General features: G+C 45.7%; 1 protein-coding gene across 1 annotated transcript; it reads right to left on the bottom strand.

The window, feature by feature from the left end:
• Positions 1 to 49: 49 nt before the first annotated feature.
• Positions 50 to 23,153, bottom strand: Oit3 (oncoprotein induced transcript 3). The gene is made up of 9 exons (XM_052164062.1): positions 22,797 to 23,153; positions 19,081 to 19,455; positions 17,864 to 17,971; positions 13,820 to 13,942; positions 8,402 to 8,524; positions 6,972 to 7,132; positions 5,109 to 5,524; positions 2,561 to 2,660; positions 50 to 1,145 (listed from the first exon to the last, which is right to left on the bottom strand). Exons 1-9 carry the CDS (start codon positions 22,855 to 22,857, stop codon positions 972 to 974), a joined length of 1,641 nt encoding a protein of 546 aa, XP_052020022.1. The 5' UTR covers positions 22,858 to 23,153; the 3' UTR covers positions 50 to 971.
• Between the last annotated feature and the right edge of the window lie 272 nt (positions 23,154 to 23,425).

The raw sequence follows: 23,425 nt of genomic DNA, 5'->3' as shown, positions 1-23,425 counted from the left end.
CCAGGGCTACACAGAGAAACCCTGTCTTGAAAAAAACCAAATCCAAAAAACCAGAAAAAAAAACAGTTTTTATTTTACTTAGATGTATGTCTTGTGCCTGGGGAGTTCAGATGTGGGCATTGGATCCCTGGAACCAGAATTACAGACAGTTGTGAGCCACCATGGGGGTTCTGGGGATCGAACCCGGGTCCTGCAAGAGCGTCTCTTAAGGATCTTATGGATTTATTTTTAGGTGAAAAATAAATGTTTTGTATAGCCTTTCTGAGCACAGCACACTCACTTTTATATTTGTATCTATTTGTTTAAAGCTGTTCTCACCCTGTCATGTCAGAGAGAGAGAGAGAGAGAGAGAGAGAGAGAGAGAGAGAGAGAGAGAGATTAAGACGAAGACCGAAAGGCCCCAAAGTCTAAAACCCAAAGCAATATGAAAACACTAAAAATCACCTATTGTATTTTGTCTTACACATTATTTTATTGATAAACTTTCAAATCTCCTTTACTGGGGTTGGAATTTTAGGTCTCAATTATTAGATACTTAAAGGGATCATAGGTTATACTCTTAGTAATTCATTATTTTAGGTTTTTGACTTAGAATGTCTTTCCCAGCTCTTCATGGTAGTGGCCCTGTTACACCACAAATGAGGTATTTCACTGTAAGAAAGGAATGGGGGAAATGAGACAGGTGTCCTTCCACAAGGACAACTTGGTTCTTTGAATCTACACTTGGTCTTAGCCAAAAGGCTGAGAAGCGATTGGTTCTTTGAATCCAGAAGCTGAGGCCCCCCCTGGGCCCCATGGGCCAGCCGTGCTGTGATTCGGACCAACCCAGGAACAAAACCAGCCAGTCAGTCCTTTCATAGGGTGGGGCTGTCTAAACTTACAGTACATGATTTAAAGAAGCCAGCTGTCTTAGGAGGTTCTCTGAGGACACAGGAAGTCGTTCTAGAGGGGAGGACGGCTGGGAGCAGGAGCTAGTCCTCCCAGTCGATGGTGATGGGGCCGCCTGTCAGTGTCTGGCTCTGCAGCCCAGCAGAGTCCTCGTCCTCACCCACCTCACGACGCACTCGCCGGTGGCACCCCTGGGCACAGCGGGAGCGCTCATCCAGCACCCCACACACAAGGACACGGCAGTGTAGAAATACCTCCTGAAGGGACAAGGACAGTCAACTGTCACTGTAGGTAACAGCAGAGAGCCACACACAGTACCTCGAGTTTCGCAAGCACCAACCAGAGGCAACAATGACAATCTTGTATTCATGGACAGGAAACTGAGACTTAGGATGAGGAAATTGCCCAGTCCACACATTTAGAAATGTGGCCACGTGGCACAGTCACACGGATGACTTCAAAACCTAGCCCCATATCTTTGATATGCTGAAGAGACCTTAGGGAAACAGTGTCCCCTGCCTTAGCATTCCAGTCCTCTGGACTGGGAGGGGCACTGGGGCCCAGCACTTGTAAAGTCTTTTCCAGAAGGGTCTACAAGGCCAGGATCAGTTACTCGGCTGGAGTTTTGGAATAACAAATGACTGGAAAGGTCACTTAGAGCCATTGTGGGAAAGAACACTGCTCTGTGACACTTTCCTTGGGCTGTGTTTCAACACGGCCAACAGCAGCAAAATCTCCATGTTGTCACCCACAGCCTCTTGGGACAGCCTCCTGCCACCATGGCCCACGCATACACACGCTGTTAGGACCCTTCCTTCAGGTCTGCTTCTCTCACGTTCGTCATTTTAAAGACTGCTTGGTGTCCCATTAAACCGATACAGTGTGAGCCCAGTGTGTTTATTTGAGGTCCCCTCTTGCCCTCTTAAGAGCACGCTATAAAATATATCTAACACACTGTTCTGTCTCTGTGAGATTGCCAAGAATGTATTTAGACAAAAATCATGTGCCAAATTGATGATTGTGACAGGTAACTTACACACACACACACACACACACATATATATATATATAAAATTTATACTTATATTTGTTATATAATAAGTCATATTATATAATATATAACAAGTTATATATTATATAATATATAATAAGTTAATATATAAGTTATGTTATGTAATAATATATTATTAAATATATATATTTATATATAATATATATAAATTTATACTGTTGCTGTTCTCTTCCTATGGCTTAGGCGGCCTTGTAATTTGTAGTTTCCCACACATCCCACAGAGGACACTCCATATTCCCAAGTTATATCCTATGGTTAGCATTCTGGGTTCTATCCTCTCCGCAGTCCTGTGCTGTCTTTCCATGAGACTCCTGTCTAAATCCTTCTTTGAACTGTCACCACCACTGGCTTTTCATGCTAATCTGCCCACAGAGATTCCAAACTGTGGTCCTATGATATTCTCTGTGCACGGCCACTTTATGTGGGGTGGTGAGGGGCAGGCAATTGTAATGTGTGTGAACCCTGAGTTTCTCAATGGCCAGTTTAACTATATTCCCCCCAGAGGTCGTGCAGAAGCTGACCACAGGCCCTTAAAAGGTCAGCGCACCAGGGCCATAAGAAGGAAGGCATGGGGTTGTAGGACAAAGGTAGCCCACTTACCTTGTGGTCTTTGCCCACAAACTTGAAGACAGGGACTTGGAAGTGCTTCGCTAGGTGGTCCCTGGACGAGTACTGCTTTACTGAGTCATCGGAAACACAGCTAAAAGTAGGATAGACAGCGTGTCAGACCTGATCGCTTCCACAGAGGCAGCAGATGCTCCCAGCCAAGGCATTTGGCCCAAGGAGAGGTAAAGTGGGCGGAATGTGCTGGACTGCACGCCAGCCTTGTGAGAAGAAAGAGTAAATGGCTTCCTCTCCTGGCAAAGGCATCTTCAGACCTCGTCAGGCAGGGCTGAGTATGACGTCTGCCCGATCCTCCCTTCATGGAGTCTCAGAGAGCACAGCACCCCTGCTTGGTTAAGGACTCTCCATAATGAGAAGTGCCGAGATGTGCTCTTCAGAGACACTGTTGGCTAGTAAGGCTGTCCTTCTGTCTGTGACATGTAGAAATCTAGGTCAGTATAGTTGCTGGTCTGAGAAGGCTCTTCCTCGATTTCACACTTATTTCCTGGACATATGAGAGATGCAATCCCCCAGAGGGAGTACAGAGGTGAAGGAGCCATTTGTGTACGTACGTTTAAGATTCTCGGGTGACAAGTGGCCTCAAATGGTTTCATCTCTCTTTTCCCAAACAACAGCAAACTTCCATTTCACAGAGCCTGTGGTCTTAATCTTAGTTCAGTTTGGCTCATTGCTATGAGGTGCCTGTCATGGTACCCTGGGGAAAGGACCCATTAACAGACACACCAAGGCCATGGCTTTGGGTATTGATGGACATTTTCTCCTAAGAAGCTAAGGAGTCTGTGTGATTTGATCCGTTCTAACTTATTTTATATCTTTGTGCATGTGTGCATGTAAATGCATGTGCGTACACATACACACATACACATACACACACAGATCTATTTTTCTATTTTATATGTTTTAAGGGTCAAGGGAGAAACAGCAGTGCTTCTTTGAACTGTCTAGGAAGGTGACAGACTTCCCAGCACGAGACAGCAACTGACTCGTCCCCAGCAAATCTAAGAACTGGCTCCTAAGCGGATATCGTGCTATAAGAGTCAGAAACCCCTGTTCCGGGCACTGAGAGCTGTAGGAGGGGAAGAAAGCTGTGAGATTGGGGAGAAAATCAAGAAGCTGAAGAGAACTAGAAGCTTCCAAGGGAGCTGGGCAGCAAGTGGGGGAAAGGACCTGAGCCCAAGGGATGTTTCCTGACACACTATTCCACTCTCCCATCTAGGAGGCTGCAGTTCCTTCCTGACTGCCTAAGCTATGTCCGAGCTGCCATTTAGGCCAAGGAAGACAGAGATCTTGGTATGAACTAGGGCAGTGGTTAGGTTCACTGACCTGCAAACCTGACCCAGGGCCTTCCAGTGATGCCACAGAAATCTCCATATTCTTTCCTCTAGAATCCACCAAGAATTTCTTCTCTTTCCAATCCTTCCTGATTCATTTCTTATTTCTATGTATATGCCTGTGCGATGTCTGTTAGTGCTCATATGGGTATGCGCATGTGCATATGTGGGTTCATGCATGCATGTGTGAAGGTCAAGGGTCAATGTCTTCCTCCGCCGCCGCTGTCAACCTTATGTTTTAAGGCAGGGTCTCTCACTGAGCCCGGAGCTCATAGATTAGGTAGACTGTCGAACCAGGTGAGTGGGCGCCTGGGAGCCAGGAATCTGAAGCCCTGTCTTCTCTCTACAGACAGACATTTCACACACTGAACCATATTCCCAGCGCCCCACTATCAAACTTCTTCTTCTTCTTCTTCTTCTTCTTCTTCTTCTTCTTCTTCTTCTTCTTCTTCTTCTTCTTCTTCTTCTTCCTCCTCCTCCTCCTCCTCCTCCTCCTCCTCCTCCTCCTCCTCCTCCTCCTCCTCCTCCTCCTTCTTCTTCTTCTTCTTTTTTTTTTTTTTGCTTTTTCAAGACAGGGTCTCTCTGTGTAGCCCCGACTGCCCTGGAACTCACTCTGTAGACCAGGCTGGCCTCGAACTCAGAAATCCGCCTGCCTCTGCCTCCCAAGTGCTGAGATTAAAGGCATGCACCACCTTTAATAAGGCACTCCTGGCTTATCAAACTTCTTGAAAGTGGAGTCGACACAAGCTGTTTCGATGTCTTCCCACAGCCTTACTCTGTCGTGACTCCTGACCCATAGCTTTTTCCTGTGAGCAGGCTAATGGATCCTACTCTTAGTGGCATGTGGACAACTCTCTTTTCTGTCTATAGTTCTGATGGGTTCTTGAGACTGGCACACATTTCTAGTGGCCAATCGAAATTCTTCTTAGGTATTCCACAGGTGTTTCAAGTGAAAAACTATTTACTGTTTTATGACCAAATTCAATGGTACCTCAAATTTGCTTAAAAAATTGTATATGTATGTATATGTGTATATGATGTATATGGTGTATATGGTGTATAGGGTGTATATGTATATGTACATGTACATGTATATGTATATGATGTATATGTATAAAACACATCACACAACACAGCACCACACACACACACACACACACACACACACCCCACCAAGATAGTGCCTTGCTCACCCGTCCCGGATCAGGTAGTACTTGAGGATTTCATCCATCTTCGCGGTGGGCGTGGCAAAGCAGCTCTCTACCAGGCTCTCCAGGCCGCTCACGTGCACCAGGGGCTCGATGCCGAAGTAGAGTGAGTCTCGAAGCTTGAGTGTGGGCAGGGTCTCCCGGTACGGTTCCTCAAACTCGTGGTCCTTGAAGATCTCGAGCGTGAAGGGGAAGATGCCGTGGTTTCGGCTCCTGATTTCCAGCGGGGTGTTGCGCAGGTTGGGCACGTATCCTTCTGAGATGGTGTACAGGCGTGGGAACTCGCAGGTCACCGGGATCAGCAGTTCGCTGGTGCGAATGATGATGTCCCCGCTGCTCCCAGGGGTCTGCTTGGGCAGACCCGTCACGAGGTTGCTGGCCACGATTTTGTCATTCACCACCTGTGCCCATCAGGGGTGAAGAGAGATTGTGAGATTGTTTCTAGTTCCCTCTTTCCTCACTTTAACTTCCTCAAAGCACCCGGTATGTCAAACATTACAGATTTGGTTCCTTAAACTAGAGGGGCTTTGGCTTTGAGTGTGTGTGTGTGTGTGTGTTTTGAGAGAGGGCTGTCTATATGTTGCCTATACTGGCCTGAACTGGCCAAAAGTAAACCTGTCTAAGCCCTTTCTCTTTGTCAGTCAGTAAGACAGGCAGACTGCTAAGCCCGAATGCATTCCCTCCGAGTGCATTAGTCAGGAGAGCTGCTCTAGGAAGCTAATCAATGAATCCTAAACTCTGGCCCTCACAAGAGGACGTGCTGCATGCTCTCTCAGCAAGTCCACAGCTAAGCTAGCCCCAGATTCATTCTGAACCTCCACCCACACTAGTGCAGAGGGCTTTCAGCTGTCTACCCCAGAACTGTTTCTGCAGGAAGTGGTACCAGCCAGTGATGGGGCTATTCCATCAGGCTCTCCATGGAAATAATCCACACGGCTTGCCTGAATGGGGAACCCCTATTCCTCCACAGATACCTTGTATCTCACCCAAAGTAACTAGCCTTATGATTCCTTTATCAGAACTCATAAACAAATGATCACTAGGGCCTCTGTGTTGACCTGTATCCAGTCCTCTGTGTAGCATCCATCTTGCACACTGTGGGGTCTGAGTTACCAGTTTTTGTGAACTCAAACCTGCTGCCTCTCCCTAGCACAGGTCTCTGGAAGAAGAGGGGGCCAGGTGGCTGCTCTGCCCATTCACCTTATCACGGACTGAGAGTCTCTTGAGAGGCCGCCCCTGCACTTCCCATCAGAAAGGTCCTTTGCTTCTTTGCTTGTGTGTATCACACACAATTCCACGCACACCCAAGCCACATCCCTTTCAGGGACTCCCAGAGTCCATGTCTGTCATGTGTCTGACAGTTCAGACTTATTTATATTTTATATCACCTCAGGGACTGCTGTGTGCTTCTTAAAGGCAAGAACTTATTCTATAATTCTCCTCAGGGTTTTCAGCATGGGGTGTGAGCATCTTTGGAAAAGAAAAACATGAATGTTTTACCTCAGCCTGGATCAATGTCTGGACTCATTCACCTGTTGTAAACGAACTACCAGCCTCTTAGCCCATATCATCTTTAGTCTCCAGACAACTGACTACAAGCTGTATCCTGCATCTTGGTGCTGCTAGGATTAATGGGGAGAAACACCTTGCATACAGGTGTCTCAGCACTGTGCATGAACAGGGATGGCAGAATTAGCCATTCCACACCTCACCATTCCAGGACCATGGCTCGTGGCAGAAGATGTCTTGAGTTGTTCTTTTGTGAGGACCTATCTCACCATTTACCCTCTGCCAACTACCTCCCCAAGTAGCTTTGGACCCTCCAGAACTGTCCACCAGGGAACCTACGTCAACCATGGTGCCGCAGGTCTTGAGGGAGAAGACGATGTTGACGTGTGTGCCGTTGGACACTCCTCGGCAGGAGGCGTTGGTCAGGAAGAGCTCCAGGCCTCCAACCAGCTCCCGCGGGACACTCACTTCAATGGCGTTGGACTTGCACAGCACGGGGACTGTGTGTAAAGGAATTCTGTTAGAACAGGAAAAGTGACTTCGGGGAAAAGCTAAGGAGGCTCTAGGAGATGCTTTCTCCTCCATGCAATCTGCACTCTTGGTTCTTTTCTCCAGGATCCCTAACTCCCAATGATGCTTCTCAAATCACAGATTCTTTTGAACAGGAAATAGTGTGGTTACGCTCAACAAACGCCTGTCCGAAGTGTGGCTGGCATGACTCCGTGGGACGAGACATCCTCAAGATGAACTTTAGCGCCCACACAATTTACTGGCAATGCAGGAAAGACACTGCTGACATAGGATTAAATGGCACAGCTTTGCTTTGACCATTAGCTACCGCCCCATTAAACAGGCGATAAACAGTATTCCCGTGCTCTGGAAGCCTTCCAAATTGTCCTTGAGCTACTCAGTTAACTGGAAACTCAGACTATAAATTCCACTTTAACTCAATATTAAAAAGAGGTTGCCTTTCTGTGGCGTTCTGACGTCCGTGTTCTCTCACCCTGCAAACACCCCGAAGGATACTAGGGCCTGTCAGAGTCTCATCTGTGAGTACACCTGTCAGCATCTAGACGTACAACGAAATCAGACATTGGTGCTCAGTCAGTGTTTGCTGGACGGCGGACTAAATAGCCCAGACACCAAGAACTGGGGGGAAACAGTTCTCAAGGCACTATGGATGGGGAAGAATTCGCCATTCATTATTATTCAAGCTAGGTTTGGCCCCTGGAATTCTGCTAAATAACTCAATAGTTGCACTGTTGGCTATAGAAATCAGAGACCTACTCAGGCAATCATCGAAGGACAGTTAGCTTTTCGTGATTTGAGAGAGAGAGAGAGAGAGACAGAGAGACAGAGAGAGAGACAGAGAGACAGAGAGAGACAGAGAGAGACAGACATATACAGAGAGACAGAGAGACAGACACACAGAGACAGACAGACAGACAGACAGACAGAGCGCTTTTCCCACTCCTGTCTGTTTCTGAGACAAGGTCTCACAGGGTAGCTCGGGTTGGTTTCATTCTCAGGCAGGGTTCTGGCCTCTGCCACACAAGTAGTGGAATTACGGAGTGAGCCTGTCACACCCTGGGGTGGTGGGGTGGGGGAGGGGTTCTCCATTGAACCATTCCTGATTGATGACTCAGGGGACACTTGGTGCTCAGAAGGACAGTGTTCTGGAAGATAAGAATCGTACAGTCTGGGAGGAGGGAAGACAGAGGTGGGAGGGAGGATGGAGTGAGTCAGAAGGGAGTCAGCCCTTGCCCTACCTTGGCAAGTGTGGTTATCTTCAGACAGCACCAAGCCCCTGGGACATTCACACTGGTAGCCCTTCTCAGACCGGAGGCAGGAATGGCTGCAGCCACCGTTGTTGTTGTGACACCCTTCGATGTCTGCAGAGGGAACCGGCAAAGATGAGAGTCGTGCTGTGAGGCTCTTCTGCGGGAATCCCAGCATTAACCACCAGAGATTATCCTTAACTCAGGACACAATCCCCCATGGTCGAATGTGGGAACTGGTAACGAGGCAAACCCATGAAATGGTCACTAAATGTTATGACTGCCAAGGGTAAATCCTCTGTCCTCAGCAACGGTTACTGAAGCTCTCCCGGCATTTTGTAGAGTGTCTTTCTAGTTTTCTCACGGTTTTTCTTATGATTAGAATGAGGTCATAAATATGTATAAGGCAAAAAAAGGCCATTTCTTAACTGTTATAATATATGTACACATAAGTTAAAATTTTAGAGACCTATTAATGGGTGAATAGAAATTGAGTAAAAGTTCTTCTGGATCATCTGGGTGGGTCAGAGTTGCTGCAGACCAGTTGGGTCATTGGCTCCTCTCCTAGACTCTCTAGGAGGAAGAGCACCAGATATAAAAGGTCTTGGGTAGTCTAGGGGGCTGGAGACATAGCTCAGTCATAATGTTTGCCTACCACTCCTAAGGCCCAAGTTCCACCCCTGCTCCAGCATGTCAAAGACCATAATCTTAATCACCAAAATGACTTTTGTGGGACTTGGACATTATTTTTTAGGTTGAGGACTGTCAGATTCCTACCTGTTACACAGTGTTTAAAGTTTTATTAGCACACATAGGCATGACTGTTAGCAGACCACAATGGTCTATGGGTTTGTTGTTGTTGTTGTTATGATGGTGGTGGGTTTTTTTTTTTTCACTACAACGGCAGAACTGGGTAGTTCTGATGGATTCTGGATAGTCCACAAAGTATTTATCAACTGGCTTTTATGCAAAATGTTTGTACTCTATTCTAAGTTAAGATGATGGAAGGAAATGTTTCAGATCATCTACCATGCTCAGGGCGAGATGGAAGCTGATGCCAAGGGTGCTAGGAAAAACAGGTTAGTGGGTCATCAGGATGCTGACGTAGTATACGGAAATCAGTACTTGGAAAATGTAAGAGACTAAAGTTATAATGAATTAATCTTTATTTCCTGCTTAGAAACCCACCTATAATATTTAAAAATATTTATGTAGGGCATGTGTGGATGTGTGCATGTATGTATGTTCATAGCAAAGCCCCAGTGTGTGTGTATGTGTGTATGCAACTGTGTGTGTATAGAATAGCCACAGTTTATATGTATACATGCTTGCATGTGTGTATAGCAAAAACACAGTGTGTGTGTGCATGTATGCAACTGTGTGTATAGGAAAACCACAGTGTGTGCATATGTGTGTGTGTGTGTGTGTATGGGTGTGTGTGTACATGTGTGTATAACAAAGCCACAATGTGTGGAGGTCAGAGGACAACTTGTGGGCTCAGTTCTCTCCCTCTAGCTTGTGGGTTCCAGGTATCAAACTCAGGTCATCAGGTTTGGTGACAAATCCTGACCTGCTCAGACATCTTACCAACCCTAGACAAACCATATTTTTTCCATTAATTAATTTATTTATTCACTTTATATCCTGATTATAGCCCCTCTCTCTCCTCCCAGTTCCCCTCTCACACAGCCCCTCCTTCTCCTCTTCCTCTGAAAATGAGGAGCCCCACCCCCATACCAACCCACCCTGGCACCTCAAGCCACTGCAGGACTAAGTCCATCCTCTCCCACTGAGGCCAGACAAGGCAGCTCAGTTATGGGAACGGTATCCAAAGGCAGGCAAACAGAGTCAGGGTAGGTCCCCACTCCAGTCTACAGGACCTGCATGTAGATCAAGATGCACATCTGTTACATATGTGTGGGAGTCAGGGGAAAGAGGGGCAGGTCCAGCCCTTGGATGCTCTGTGGTTGGTGGTTCAGTCTCTGTGAGCCCTCAAGGGTCCAGGTTAGTTGACTCTATTGTTCTTGTAGAGTCCCTAGAGTCCTTCCTGGTTCCCCACTTCTTACCCCAACTCTGCCACAAGACTTCCCAAGCTCTGTGGATGTTTGGTTGGTTGCGGGTCTCTGCCTTGGTTTCGGGGGAGCTGCTGGGTGGAACCTCTTAGAGGACAGTTATGCTAGGCTCCTGTCTGTGAATCCAGGCTGACAGACACACACAGCCTGAGGCTCCAAGGAAGGTGAAGGAGGAAGGCAGGCCTGCAGTGTGTCCCTAGTGATCCTCGTAGGACAGCTCGGCGCACGCCCCATGCCCCCACCTCTTACAAATTGGCTGGGGTTGTTACTGCATTCATTTATGCCTGCCTCACACAGGACACCTGTGTGTCAGGGCCAGCAGTGTCTTTACAGGTTGTATCACTGTGACAAGCCAAACCATGTATTTTTAAAGGATAGATGCAGTTTGTGGATTTTTGAAATAGTTGAGATTGTAGATAACAATGTAGAAGAAAATATAAAAATATGCTACTATGCTACAAAGTGTTAAGATCACTGGGATGGTGGTGCATGCTTTTAATCCCAGCACTTTGGAAGCAGAGGCAGGTGGATCTCTGTGAATTCTAGGCCAGCCTGGTCTATACACCAAGCTCCAGGCCAACCAGAGTACAGAATGAGACACTGTCTCAAAAAAAAAAAAAAAAGGTGTTAAAAATCAACATTAATGTTTTTTTTCCTTCTAAAAGAAGACTTCTCTTCAGTGCTGAGATCACACCCAGGGCCTATCAGGCTCAGCACACACTCTGCTGCCTACCACCCTCAAAGTGACCTTTCCTAACTCAGTTTATTTCTCTAAGTTGCAATTTCAATATTTGTAAGATCAAGGGGTAACCCTAATCTAACCACACTGGGCATTTTCAGGTAAAAAAAAATTAAAATAGGGCTGGAGAGATGGCTCAGCTGTTAAGAGCATTGACTGCTCTTCCAAAGGTCCTGAGTTCAAATCCCAGCATCCACATGGTGGCTCACAACCATCCGTAATGAGAGCTGATGAGGAGTGTCTGAAGACTGCTACAGTGTGTTTACATATTATAATATTATAAATAAATCTTTTTAAAAATGCAAAATAAAATAGTCCTTAAAGGATTTAAGCCTCTTGGGACAGTGGAAAGAAATGTTCTTGGCAGAAACATTTAGCAACAGACTAGGGGTCATTTATGTTTTTTCTTTTACTCTTCCCTATTTTCCTATTTATATAATAAACTATTAACATTTATTTAAAATTTAAAAGTATAATTAAATTTTAAAAAGCTATAACCATTTAATAGCTGCACTAAAGAAACAAATACATTTAGCCTTCCAATAAAGTTAAATGTTATAAATAGAAACAGTATTGCTAAAATATTGCTCAGATAGACATATAAAATTTTTATCATTTGCTAAATATTTTTCAGTTATGGTTATTAGGTTTTAAATTATATGAATATTAACCATAATAGTCTCAATAATGTGCTCATGAATAATTACGATTGTTCTCCATGAAATATTTTATTAATATTCAAATATGCTGAAATCGTTACATAAAATTATTAAGATTTAGGGAGGATTCCTGACTTTATCATTATTCAATAAAATTCAAAATACTTTAGCCTCATTATAAGGACAGCAATTTAATATTCCATTTAATGTTCTCTGAATTAATAATGCAAACTTTTTAGGACACTACTCATAAATTTTTCTCTTTGGAATGGCATCTTATTATTTTCAATGTGACAAGAATAAAATGAACTCTTATATATAGATTATAACTCTATTAATAAGCAAGGTCAATGGTACTGAAGGGCAAATCATATAGCCTTTGTAAATAATAATAACTACGCTATTTACCTCTCCACAGCAGGCTCTGCAGGGAGTGCTAGGGCGACTCAGATTTGTGAAAGCAGGTGTGAGGTCACTTTAGCTGTGGTGAGGGCATGGAGGGGGGTCCCATGGAACAGTAGCAGATGACTCAATCATTACCCATAAAAATGTGAAATGTTATATCAATTAAAAAGGAATAGAGTAACACTAGATACTTTCATTTCAATTCCTTTCAATATATCAGTAAGGTTTTGGTTTCTAAGCCATGTACTTTGTTATTAAAAGTAGCGGATGGGGTGGGTTATGGAGACTGAGTGGTTAAGAGCCCTCACTACTTTTTTTTCTTTTCTTTTCTTTTCTTTTCTTTTCTTTTCTTCTCTTCTCTTCTCTTCTCTTCTCTTCTCTTCTCTTCTCTTCTCTTCTTTTCTTTCTTTCTTTCTTTTTGTTAAAGATTTGTTTATTTATTTATGTAAGTACATTGGCTCTCTTAAGAGACACCAGAAGAGGGCATTACAGATGGTTGTGAGCCACCATGTGGTTGCTGAGAATTAAACTCAGGACCTCTGGAAGAGCAGTCAGTGCTCTTAACTACTGAGACATCTCTCCAGCCCCAGCCCTAGCTATTTTCCTAGACCTGGGTTCAATTCTCCCAGCACCCACATAGTGGCTCACAGCTATCAGTAACTCCAGTTTCCTAACCCCTGTGTGTTGCCCGTACATGCGGGCAAAGTGCTCATACAAAGAAAGGAAGCCTAAAATTTTTAAGTAGATAATTTTATCTCCAAAAATATATTAATCTCCCCCAAAACAATGGAAAAGTAACCCAAAGAAGTTTTTCACATTGTCTTTTTTGTTTGTTGTTTGGTTTGGTTTGGTTTTTGAGAGATGGCTGCTCTGTGTAGCCTTGGCTGTCCTGGAACTTGCTTTGTAGACCAGGATGGCCTCGAGCGCACAGAGATCTGCCTGCCTCTCTGCCTCTGGCATGTTAGAATTAAAGATGTGGGCTGTCACCACCGCTGTCGCAGTGTTTCCTCGATTTTCTAAAACAATGAGAATCACCTATGGAATTTGTTAAAATTGTAAATTCTGAGGTCCCATCCCCGCCTGTAAGTGGCCTGGTTGGGGTTGGGTGGAGCCCAGTCTCAGGCCCGGGAAGATGGAGAACCGGGGCTGCTGCCTGCCACTGTCAGCTTCTGTCAGCAGAAGCTGGTACCTAGGCATTACTGAGACACAAAGTTACCTCAGCCTGACCCACACCCATCAGCCAGAATCTGCACCTTAACAGGATCCTATGGGATTTGTGGGCACATTTAAGTTTGAGAAAGTATTACTCCACTTCAGTTTCCCCACACATTAGACTTCTTGCAACACCGCCACGCCCTTCAATCTTCCACAGTTTAAGCACCCTCAATGCTCTGGAGCATTTCCTTGGGCAGACAAGTTGTTATTTTCCGCTATCGCTAAACCAGCTTCCCACACGTCAAAGAACAAGCCGGCGCCCCACCTCCCACCCCCCCTTTGGATGCCGGGTTCGCATCCCTTCCTCACCCAGTCTCACCTTCGCAAGTCTTTCCGTCACTCCTGAGCACGCGGCCGACCCCGCATGCGCAGCGGTGCGAGTTTTTGAGGTTCACACAGATCTCACTGCAGCCACCATTGTTGTGCTCACATTCATTTTCATCTGCAGAAGGGAAACCACATCACTGCCACACCATTGAGCAACCTCACCCGGCCAGCAGACCCTGAACAGAATCCCCGCCCCCTCCCTCCCCGCCCCTTCTCAGATGCTGTTGGATCGCCCCATGCCCATCACACATGCGCCAGCATAGTCCGAACTATGGGCCTGGTCTCCCTTAACCAAAATGTTAGCTCATCTGTCTTCTGCTCATTTGTCCTCTGCCAAGGAGAAGATGCCCGAGTACTTGCGAGTTCCTATCCTTTAGGGTGGAGCGATGGGGCTGGCAAGATGGCTCAGCAGAGAAAGGCACTTTCTGCTAAACTGGACAGCCTGTGTTTGGGTGGCACACACGTGGTAGAAGGTGAGAAATGACATCTGGAAGTTGTTCTATGACCTCGCGATAAGGGACGGCCATTGGCGGGGATGCGGGGGTAAGGTTCCTTTTGTGTGCTGACTACACTTCTTTATTTGTTTTTATGAATTCCTCTTTCTCCAATAAGCTCATGAAAACTCGTTCATGATTACACTTTGATTTATAGCACAGAAAGAACTTACAGTGCAGCAGGTACTATCTAGCAAAACACTGTGTGACTGTCTTCTGGGATTGCATGACAAGCCACCCTCAAAAATCAACTTTAAAAGTTGGAATAGTCTCATCCCAGCACTCAGGAGGCAGAGGCCAGCATATCTCTGTGAGCAAGAGGCTAGCCTTGTCTACACAGTGAGCTTCGGAACAGCCAGGGCTACATAGTGTGGCCCCGTTTTTAAAAAATTGAAATATTCTCAGATTATATTTAAGAAATGGGTCTTAGTCTTTAAAACATCTGATGAACTACGTATGGATTCTTGTTGTAAAAAAAAAACAAATTAAATGGGCAATGCATATTCATCTCAGTCCTTCTACAGAGGAAAGGACACCTGAGAGTGCAGTGCACCTTGGTTCTCAGGAAGGAACCCAGATTCAGGATGTGTGCCGAAGGCTGGAGCTTAAGTGATCACGGGATATCAGATGAGCTGGTATCCACTTACACCCAGAGCCCCATGGGGCTGGCAAGATGGTCAGCAGACCAATGTGCCTCCTTCTTAGGGTTTGGGTAAGAGCTAAACAAACTCTATGGCTCGTGTTGGATATTTGGTGCCCAGTGTGACATTATAAGGTGGTGTGCCGTTAAGAGGCAGGGCGTTGCCATTGGAGGGAATGGAAGTGGATCTCATGGGATCCCTGTTCTCGCTGCCTTTCTGTCTCTGCTTGTATTTTTGGTATTATATCTTCCGCCAGGTCCTCTCTGGAACTGAGCCAATGTCAGCAACAAGCCTGTGGACATCCTTGAACTGTGAAGTAAACTTCCTCTTCTTCGTAAGTGTCTCACTTACGTCTTCATAAGTGTCTACTGAGCATCAGCTTTTTCACTAGAGTAACCAGAGACACTATTGCATTTTCCAGTAACATTCAGAGTAGACCTCTGCCACTGTGGCAAATAGGAGGCTCCCTGCAGGAGGCCTGAAGGGAGAGGGATGCTCTTCATGTGCCAACAGTGGAGCCCAGGGTCAGGGCGCTGCAGCTGCTGAGGAAGTGTGGATGTACAACTCCCACTCAGGATGTCGATCTTGAGCTGAGACACTGACGTGCCATTGGACCTGACCTAGGGACACATTTGGAAACCTGCTCTGGAGCAGAGCCTCCTTGGAGGAGATGAGAAGGGTGGGAAACTACAGAAAACCCCTAATACCGGATGAGGGCTTGGCATAAATCGCTGCATAAATTGCTGTTTCACGATGGAAACAGGTAGGTCTAGAGGCTTTGAAGTGGTACTAAAAGAATAACCCAGAAAGCCACACAAGCATTTTTTCTAAAAAAGACCCAAAGGTGGTGGGGGTGGGGGGTGGGAAAGAACTAAATAAGGGAAGCCAACGTTTAGAGCTTACAGTAGAAATACAGAACAAGACAAAACAAACAACAGTAGATAAAGTGAGAGTCTCATGTAGCCCAGGCTAGCCTAGAATACACTATACAGAAGAGGCTAGCCTTGTACTCCTGATCTTCCCTTTTCACCTTCTAAGTGTTGAGGTCTCAACTATGTGCCACCAAACACTGGGCCCCAAACTCCACTCCACTCCCCACCAGGGAGGGCAGAAGGGAGCATCTTCCTTGCAACGGTGAGGTCATACCTATGGTACGACTTCTTCCCAGCTTCCCTTGCAAGTCTGGGGGTTTCTTAATTAATTAATTAATTTTTATTTTTATTTTATGTGAGGGAGAAATTAAATTCTACTTATTTAGGCTACTGTTGCTTGGGGCTGTTAGTTACAGCTACTGGAGGTATCTCGACAACTAGCAACTCCCTCTGCAAGTTTATACCCTAGAAAAAATGCCCCACATGGAGTGAGGTATCATTTGTAAGCTAACTTTAGGCACGGATACAATAATTCTGTATGGAGCAGTGTTGCACATATAGACAGCAATCATAACCATAAAAACCTGGTGGGAGGGAAACAGGCTCCCAGTATCCACCCCCAGAGGATGACAGAGGGCGGTGGAATCCAGCGAGACTGTTTAGCTTTAATACCAAATTCTATTTTCGCCCTTTTGAAGAAAGAAAAAAAGAAAGAAAGAAAGAAAGAAAGAAAGAAAGAAAGAAAGAAAGAAAGAAAGGAAGAAAGAAGGAAAGAAAGAAAGAAAGGAAGGAAGGAAAAGAAAACAAATTTTAGCTACAGTTCCATCTGGGTACATGTGTAGCTGCCTTGTTATTTTCTTACTCCTCTCTGCCTGAAAAAGCTAATTTAAAATAAATAATTAAAGGATGGAGAGATGGCTCAGCAATTAAAAGCACTGACTGCTCTTCCAGAGGTCCTGAGTTCGATTCCCAGCAACCACATGGCGGCTCACGACCAGCTATCATGGGATCTGATGCCCTCTTCTGGTGTGTCTGGAAACAGCAACAATGTACTCATAAACAAAAATTAATAAATAATTCTTAAACAAAATAATAATCAAAATTGTCAGGCTGGCTCAGTGGGTAAAGACATTTGTTGCCAAGCCTGACCCCCTAAATTGATCCTGGGACCCACTTGGAGGAAAGAGAACCAACTCTGCAAGCTGTCCTTGACCTAGCTTGATTGGTTGGACCTAGCTTGTCCAACCAGTAAATGATTGGAATAAAAAGTTTAAGCTTGTTTCATTTACATGGAAACTAAATATAAACTAATGTTGACGTGTGCTCCTGTACACAGAAGTCTCTCCGAAACTCCTGCCACTTAGGTAGGAACTTGGGGCTTTTGATAGGCAAAGATGCCTAAGGAACAGCGTCTAGAAGAAATGGGTGTGGTGGTGTGCTGATGCAGGAAAGAAAAGATCAATAAATAAACATATAGTTCCACTTTGATATCTGCCTAAAGGAAATATGTGTGAGGACATAATCTATGCCTTTGAAACAGCCTTACAGTGCATCTCACTCTGGGTGTCTGACTTTCTGGGTTTGTGAGTCAGAGTCTCGCCTATGTAGCTCAGGATGGTCTTGAATTCACCATTCTCCTACCTCAGCCTCCTCAGTGTTAGAGCTACAGAGTGCACCACACCTTAATGGAGGCTAGTTGTCACCAGAACATTTCATCTGCATTTACAGTTAGTAAAAAACAGACAAATTTTAGTGATTAGAGTTGTCCCAAGCACTTTTGGTTTGGGACAAATCAAAAGCCAGTTCTCCTATTAAGATTAGTTAATTTAAGATTCAGGTCCTCAATGGCTTCATGTGGCATCATAAGAGCAGACAGGGTGGTTCCAAATGGTCCCTGGTCACACCATGAGCTTGGACCTGCTTTAGTGGTAAGCAACAAAGACAATGCTCAGTCACAAGGATGGCAGTGGGTCCTGGACTTGTTTCATCCATCCTGTGGGATCACTTCCTCCCTGTGACTAGTTCTTACCGAAGCAAGTCTGCCCATCTGGGCCCAGCGAGGTTCCTGGAGAGCATGCACACTCGGTGGTTTCCAAGCAGTTGCCATGGCAATCCTCATCACAGATGTCATAGAAATCTATGGAAGGGCAACAATTACTTTCTGTGAGTGGTGAGACTCAGAGGACCCTGTCTTTTGAGTTGTCTCATGAACGCAGGCGTGGGCTACAAGTTCCTGACGTGTCTCAAGGCTCAGGGACTATATCACCAACAGAGAACAGCTGCTCGTGGGCAGCTTGGTCCATTCAGATAGCCAATTCCCAGCTGCAGATCTCAGGCCCATGGTGGCCAGAGGCCTTCAGCAAACCAAACACATCAGTGCAGATGAGCTAGGTCAGGTCATGTGCCACTGTGGACATTCTAGAATGTGCATAGGGGCTGAGAACACCTACTTCCGTGGGCCTTGGGTTCAAGTTCTACTGTTAAGGGTGTTTATGAAGTCTCCAGATTTTGATGGCATTGGTGATGCAGAAATTCACTTCAAAATATTATTGGCGCTAAGTTGCCTCTTCCCGTTACGTATCACGTCTAAAAAGCAGTGAGAGCGAACACAAAGCTACCAGGTGGATGTCTGGGCATCTATCTGTTCATCCACTGCTCATGTCTCCACAGTTAGATTACTGAGGGCTCTTCCACACTCAGGAAGGTGAAAATCCATCACTTATAACGTTTTAATGAAGAAACAGAACCAAGCATCACAATAAATAGCTTTTACCTAGTGCCTGAACTGACTAGTTTTGTGTGTCAACTTGACACAGGCTGGAATTATCACAGAGAAAGGAGCTTCAGTTGGGGAAGTGCCTTCATGAGATCCAGCTGTAGGGCATTTTCTCAATTAGTGATCAAGGGGGAGGGCCCCTTGTGGGTGGTGCCATTCCTGGGATGGTATTCTTGGGTTCTATAAGAGAGCAGGCTGAGCAAGCCAGGGGAAGCAAGCCAGTAAGAAACATCCCTCCATGGCCTCTGCATCAGCTCCTGCTTCCGGACCTGCTTGAGTTCCAGTCCTGACTTCCTTTGGTGATGAACAGCTGTGTGGAAGTGTAAGCCCAATAAACCCTTTCCTCCCCAAACGTGCTTCTTGGTCATGATGTTTGTGCAGGAATAGAAACCCTGACTAAGGCAGTGCCTTTCTCTTTAACTCTGTCTATGGCCTTGCTGGGGAGGGAAGGATCACAGGAGGACACTTACGGCCACAGTAGACGTGGAAGCAGACGCTGGGCTTGGCCAGCCGATACACATAGTAGCCTCCAGGGCAGGCCTTGATCTCCACCGTGGTGTTCCACAGACAGCAGTTCCCTTTGAAGCTGGCACAGGCCTGGCGTTGCACAATGCCATCCCCTTCTAGGGGGTGGCTGCCATTGAGCCAGACAGGTGCGTGGGTCCCACAGTGATTTTCTGGTATGCAGAAGGTGGGCATGGCATCTCCCGCCATACCCGTGAAGCGATACCACTCCCCGTCCATATGGTTGTCGCAAAGAGGTTGGTTCTGGGACTCGTCGAACTGGTGCTCGGTGTTCCTCCAGGGTTCATTCAGACTGATGTACGCGGAACAAGGGTCTAGGGCTGGGGATGAAAGGGGACCGAGAGACACCTGACGATGTTTCAGATGACAAAGCCAACAGCTACATCCACCATAGTCTTGTATGTTGATTTGTCAGGCCAAAAGTAGTATGTGCTGTGATGTGACATGATGTGTGTGTGTGTGTGTGTGTGTGTGTGTGTATGTGTGTGTGTGTGTGTGTGTTGTGGGAAAACTCTGCTAATTAGGGTCAAAGTCTACCATTGACTTATCGCCTTCTGAGGCTCGGCACATAATGGAGGAATCCCTTCATTGGCAGAGCTCCTCCTTCTCTGACCTTGTCCGGGAATTCAAACCCTTCAGACACACACCCAGGCCTCTGCCTGTGGGGTGTCATCATTCATCGTAGGTACTCGAAGGACTATGTTCGTCTTGGTTCCCCTTGCCCTGGCGGATTAATATCAGCCCATGATCCCCAAGGACAAGGAGAGTCGTGTGTGTGTGTGTGTGTGTGTGTGTGTGTGTGTGTAAGCATGCAAGATGTCAAAGGCATTCTTCCTTAGGAACTATTCATTTTGCTTTCTTTAGACAGGATCTCTCTCTCTCTCTCTCTCTCTCTCTCTCTGGCCTGGGGTTCATTGATTAGGCTAGACTGTTTGGCCAGTGAGCCCCAAGAATCCTCCTGTCTCCCCCTCCTCAGTATTGAGATGAACCGTCTGGGTGCCCCGCCTAGAAGTGTCACGGCTTGGGCTTGCTGTTCATGACGCTGTGTTCCAGTCAGCACCAAAATGAATGAATAAATGAATGAATGAATGAATGAACGAATACATAATTCAATATATCGAGAGGACCATGTGTCCGAGGATCTAGGGATTTTGAAGCAAGCATGAGAAGAGATGCTGTGGAAAGTCATTGCAGTTCAGCTATGCAGTCCTGGGAGAGGGCGGGTTAGACATGCAATTAGGTCCTCGGTTTCAGAAATTAAAAAAAGAAAAGGAAGTGAGAAGGCCTTCCTTGAGTTGCCTTTGCAAAAATGGCAGTCAGGTCTCGCTCGCATCGGTATGAAGTTTGACTGAATAAAGAATGTGGAAAGCTCATTCCACAGAAAGGGAAAGGCCCGAGGCACACGGCCACAGCAGCCTGGCAAGAGGAGCGGGAAATAACTTGACAGTCTGGGGCAAGAAGTGGCCAGGATATTGAACTTTCTGGAAATGACATTTGCAGAATTATAAATTCTTGCTTGTGCCACCTTCTCTTCAAGTTTTGTGAGTTTCTCCTAAAGTCTTTAAAATGTCCCTGAGCTGCCCCAGCGGAGTGCCAGTTGGCAGCTCCGAGTTCCCTGAAGAGATGTCCTCAAATTCCCTTCCTTTTCCAAGGCGGAAATCTCCTCCGCCCCTCTGGCTGTGGCTCTCCAGCCAAGCAGGGCTTCCAGAACAATTTCACAGGTGATTATAACTTCATAGAAGTATTTCACTCATCTCCCTGTCTCTAATTTTACAAGAAATAGTTAGACTCTCAACCTTTAATGGTATCCACAGCAACTCCCGTAATGACTGTTCCATGATTTCTAAAGTTTTTCTTAAAGTTAAATGTCATTTCTTTTTTCTTTTCTTTTCTTTTTTTCTTTTTTTCTTTTTTTTCTTTTTGGTTTTTCAAGTCAGGGTTTCTCTGTGTAGCCCTGGCTGCCCCGGAACTCACTCTAGACTAAGCTGGCCTCGAACTCAGAAATCCTCCTGCCTCTGCCTCCCAAGTGCTGGGATTAAAGGCGTGTGCCACCACTGCCCGGCTTAAATGTCTTTTCTTATACTGTTGAAAAGCTCAGTTGCCTTCCTGTTGCAGAGGAACAGTGGTGTGGAGATTGACCCCATATGGGATGTCGCACAAGCACAGTCGCTGGATATTTGCTAACATTAAATTCTTCCACCCTCTTTTACAATGCCCATCTTGTGTCAGATTCTCTTCTGGCTCTCAGTGTGGAGATAAGAGTGTGGCATTATACAAATTGATCCCAATTAGCTCATACAGTCCTCGGCACCAAGGTTTGAAAGAGAATGACCCTGTATGTTCCTCTCAAAGTCCCTCTTCCTGCTAGAAGGCTCAGAGGCTCAGCAGAACACGTAGGAGCTTGGATCTTATACAAAGACCAACCTTGGGGCCTGAGCAGATATATCCGTGTCCCTATTTTTTAATCCTGGAGGCTGGTGTACCCGGGTGTACACTGCCCCACTGGCGGTCTCAGCAGCCCTGCGCCTTTGCTGTGTCTGGAAGTTCCCTATCCCTGCTTCTACCCCACCTCTTCTTTCTTGTGTTCCAAGAAATGAACCGCGGTTGAATATTATTACCTCAAGCTTATGGTCATTTACATTGTCTAAGTTTTATCTACCATGTCCCCTGTCCCAGGCTCCCATCCAGGATATTGCAATACATGTAGCTTCTGTATCTCCTCAGGGTTCAATCTGTTGTTGTTTGATTTCTGCTTTTCAAGACATGGTTTTTCTGTGTAGCCCTGGCTGTACTGGAACTCACTCTGTAGACCAGGCTGGCCTCAAACTCACAGAAATCCACCTGCCTCTGCTTTCTGAATGTTGGGATTAAAGGCTTGTAACATCATTACCCAGCTTCAAAATTAGTATGTGTATGCATGTATGTGTGTATGTATGTATATATGCACACATATACATACATATCTATATATACTTATATACATATATATACATATATATGTATATATATATACTTAAAGGTGCCAGAGCATGACCCAAGTTACTGCAGAGAAACCAATCTAAGACAGTCATACCCTGAGCTACACAGAAACACCCAGAAGGATCCTCGTTGGCTAGTTTTATGCCAAGCCTGAGAAAAACAGCTTAAGAGTTGCTTGGTCTGTGCAAAAAGTCACTCATATTTTTAAAGGTCAAATTTAATACCTATTTTATCCAGGTCTGTACCCTTCATGGGCACAGAACATTTGGTCCCTTTTATTCATTAAGGAAAAAGCTCTACTCTCATTTCTAAAAGAAACAAAATATCATTTCCATTCTTAAAGTTGGAACTCTAAAGTCCTTACCCTAGAAAGAGATCTAATTTCTTTTCACACATACTCCAAGAACCCCTTAGCTCATAGAAGGGTTTTAGAGAAAAAATGATCCTTGGAAGTCCTGGACACTCAGGCAGGAGACTAAAGGAACACACAACACAAATTCTCTGGGCATATATCTGTGTAGGTTGAGTGACTGGTTTTGTTTTGTTTTTTATTTGTTTGTTTGTTTTATACAACCATAGGGCTGTATTTAAGACCCTATCATCTAGTCCTTAACATTTGGTACCCCCAAAACAAACAGCAACAAAAAAGTACATTGTGCCAAATTCTTGTCACGAGACTCACCCATGGGTGACACCGAGGTGACCGTGGTGAAGAGACCGGTGAGCAGCAGGAACAGAGGCATCTTTCTGATCCAGCGGCCAGGAGCGAAAAGGAAGATGCCCGGAACAGCAGTTCTCCGTTGTTCTCTCAAGCACTTAGGGGAAAATATCCCTCCGGACTCTTAGGAAGAGAACCTGTATCAGCGCTGGCTGGGACCTTGTGGGGCAGCGGAAGAGGGTGGGCGGGATAAAGCATCTACTGCTCTGGCCTTGACTCCAGATAGAGGCCCTGCTCCTCATGGTCCCTAGCGGTTTTTTACTGATACATGTCTTTAGAGGAAACAGAAAACAAAAAACAAAAATCAAACCCCCTCACCATGCCTCATCCTTCTATTGTGTTTTTGTGTGTGTGTGTCTGTCTGTCCCCTGCCCCCAAAGGACTGCCTGTAATGGAGCCTTCAGTATCTTATCCAGAAGGGACCTCTCACTGAGGGACATCCCTTCATGTCAAATCTTGTTTTGTGCCTTCTAGGAACTGACTTCCTGATGCTGCAGCCGTGGCATTGTGCCGCCTCCTCCAGCGGGAACAGGATAAGTCACTTAGATGGGACTGGGTACTGGGGAAATGTCTCAGTCTGCTGGCCCAAGAGA

This window comes from Apodemus sylvaticus, chromosome 19, assembly GCF_947179515.1.
Source record: "Apodemus sylvaticus chromosome 19, mApoSyl1.1, whole genome shotgun sequence".
NCBI classification, from domain to species: domain Eukaryota; kingdom Metazoa; phylum Chordata; class Mammalia; order Rodentia; family Muridae; genus Apodemus; species Apodemus sylvaticus.
Note: the sequence above shows the minus strand (reverse complement) of the source record. Positions and strands in the feature narration are given on the sequence as shown.

Excerpts from the sequence above, each read along its gene's own strand:
- Oit3 (XM_052164062.1), bottom strand. The coding sequence starts at position 22,857 with ATGCCTCTGTTCCTGCTGCTCACCGGTCTCTTCACCACGGTCACCTCG. Across the intron at positions 19,456-22,796 it reads CACCTCGGTGTCACCCATGG|CCCTAGACCCTTGTTCCGCG; the intron begins GTGAGTCTCGTG and ends TTTCATCCCCAG. Across the intron at positions 1,146-2,560 it reads TTGTGGGCAAAGACCACAAG|GAGGTATTTCTACACTGCCG; the intron begins GTAAGTGGGCTA and ends TTGTCCCTTCAG.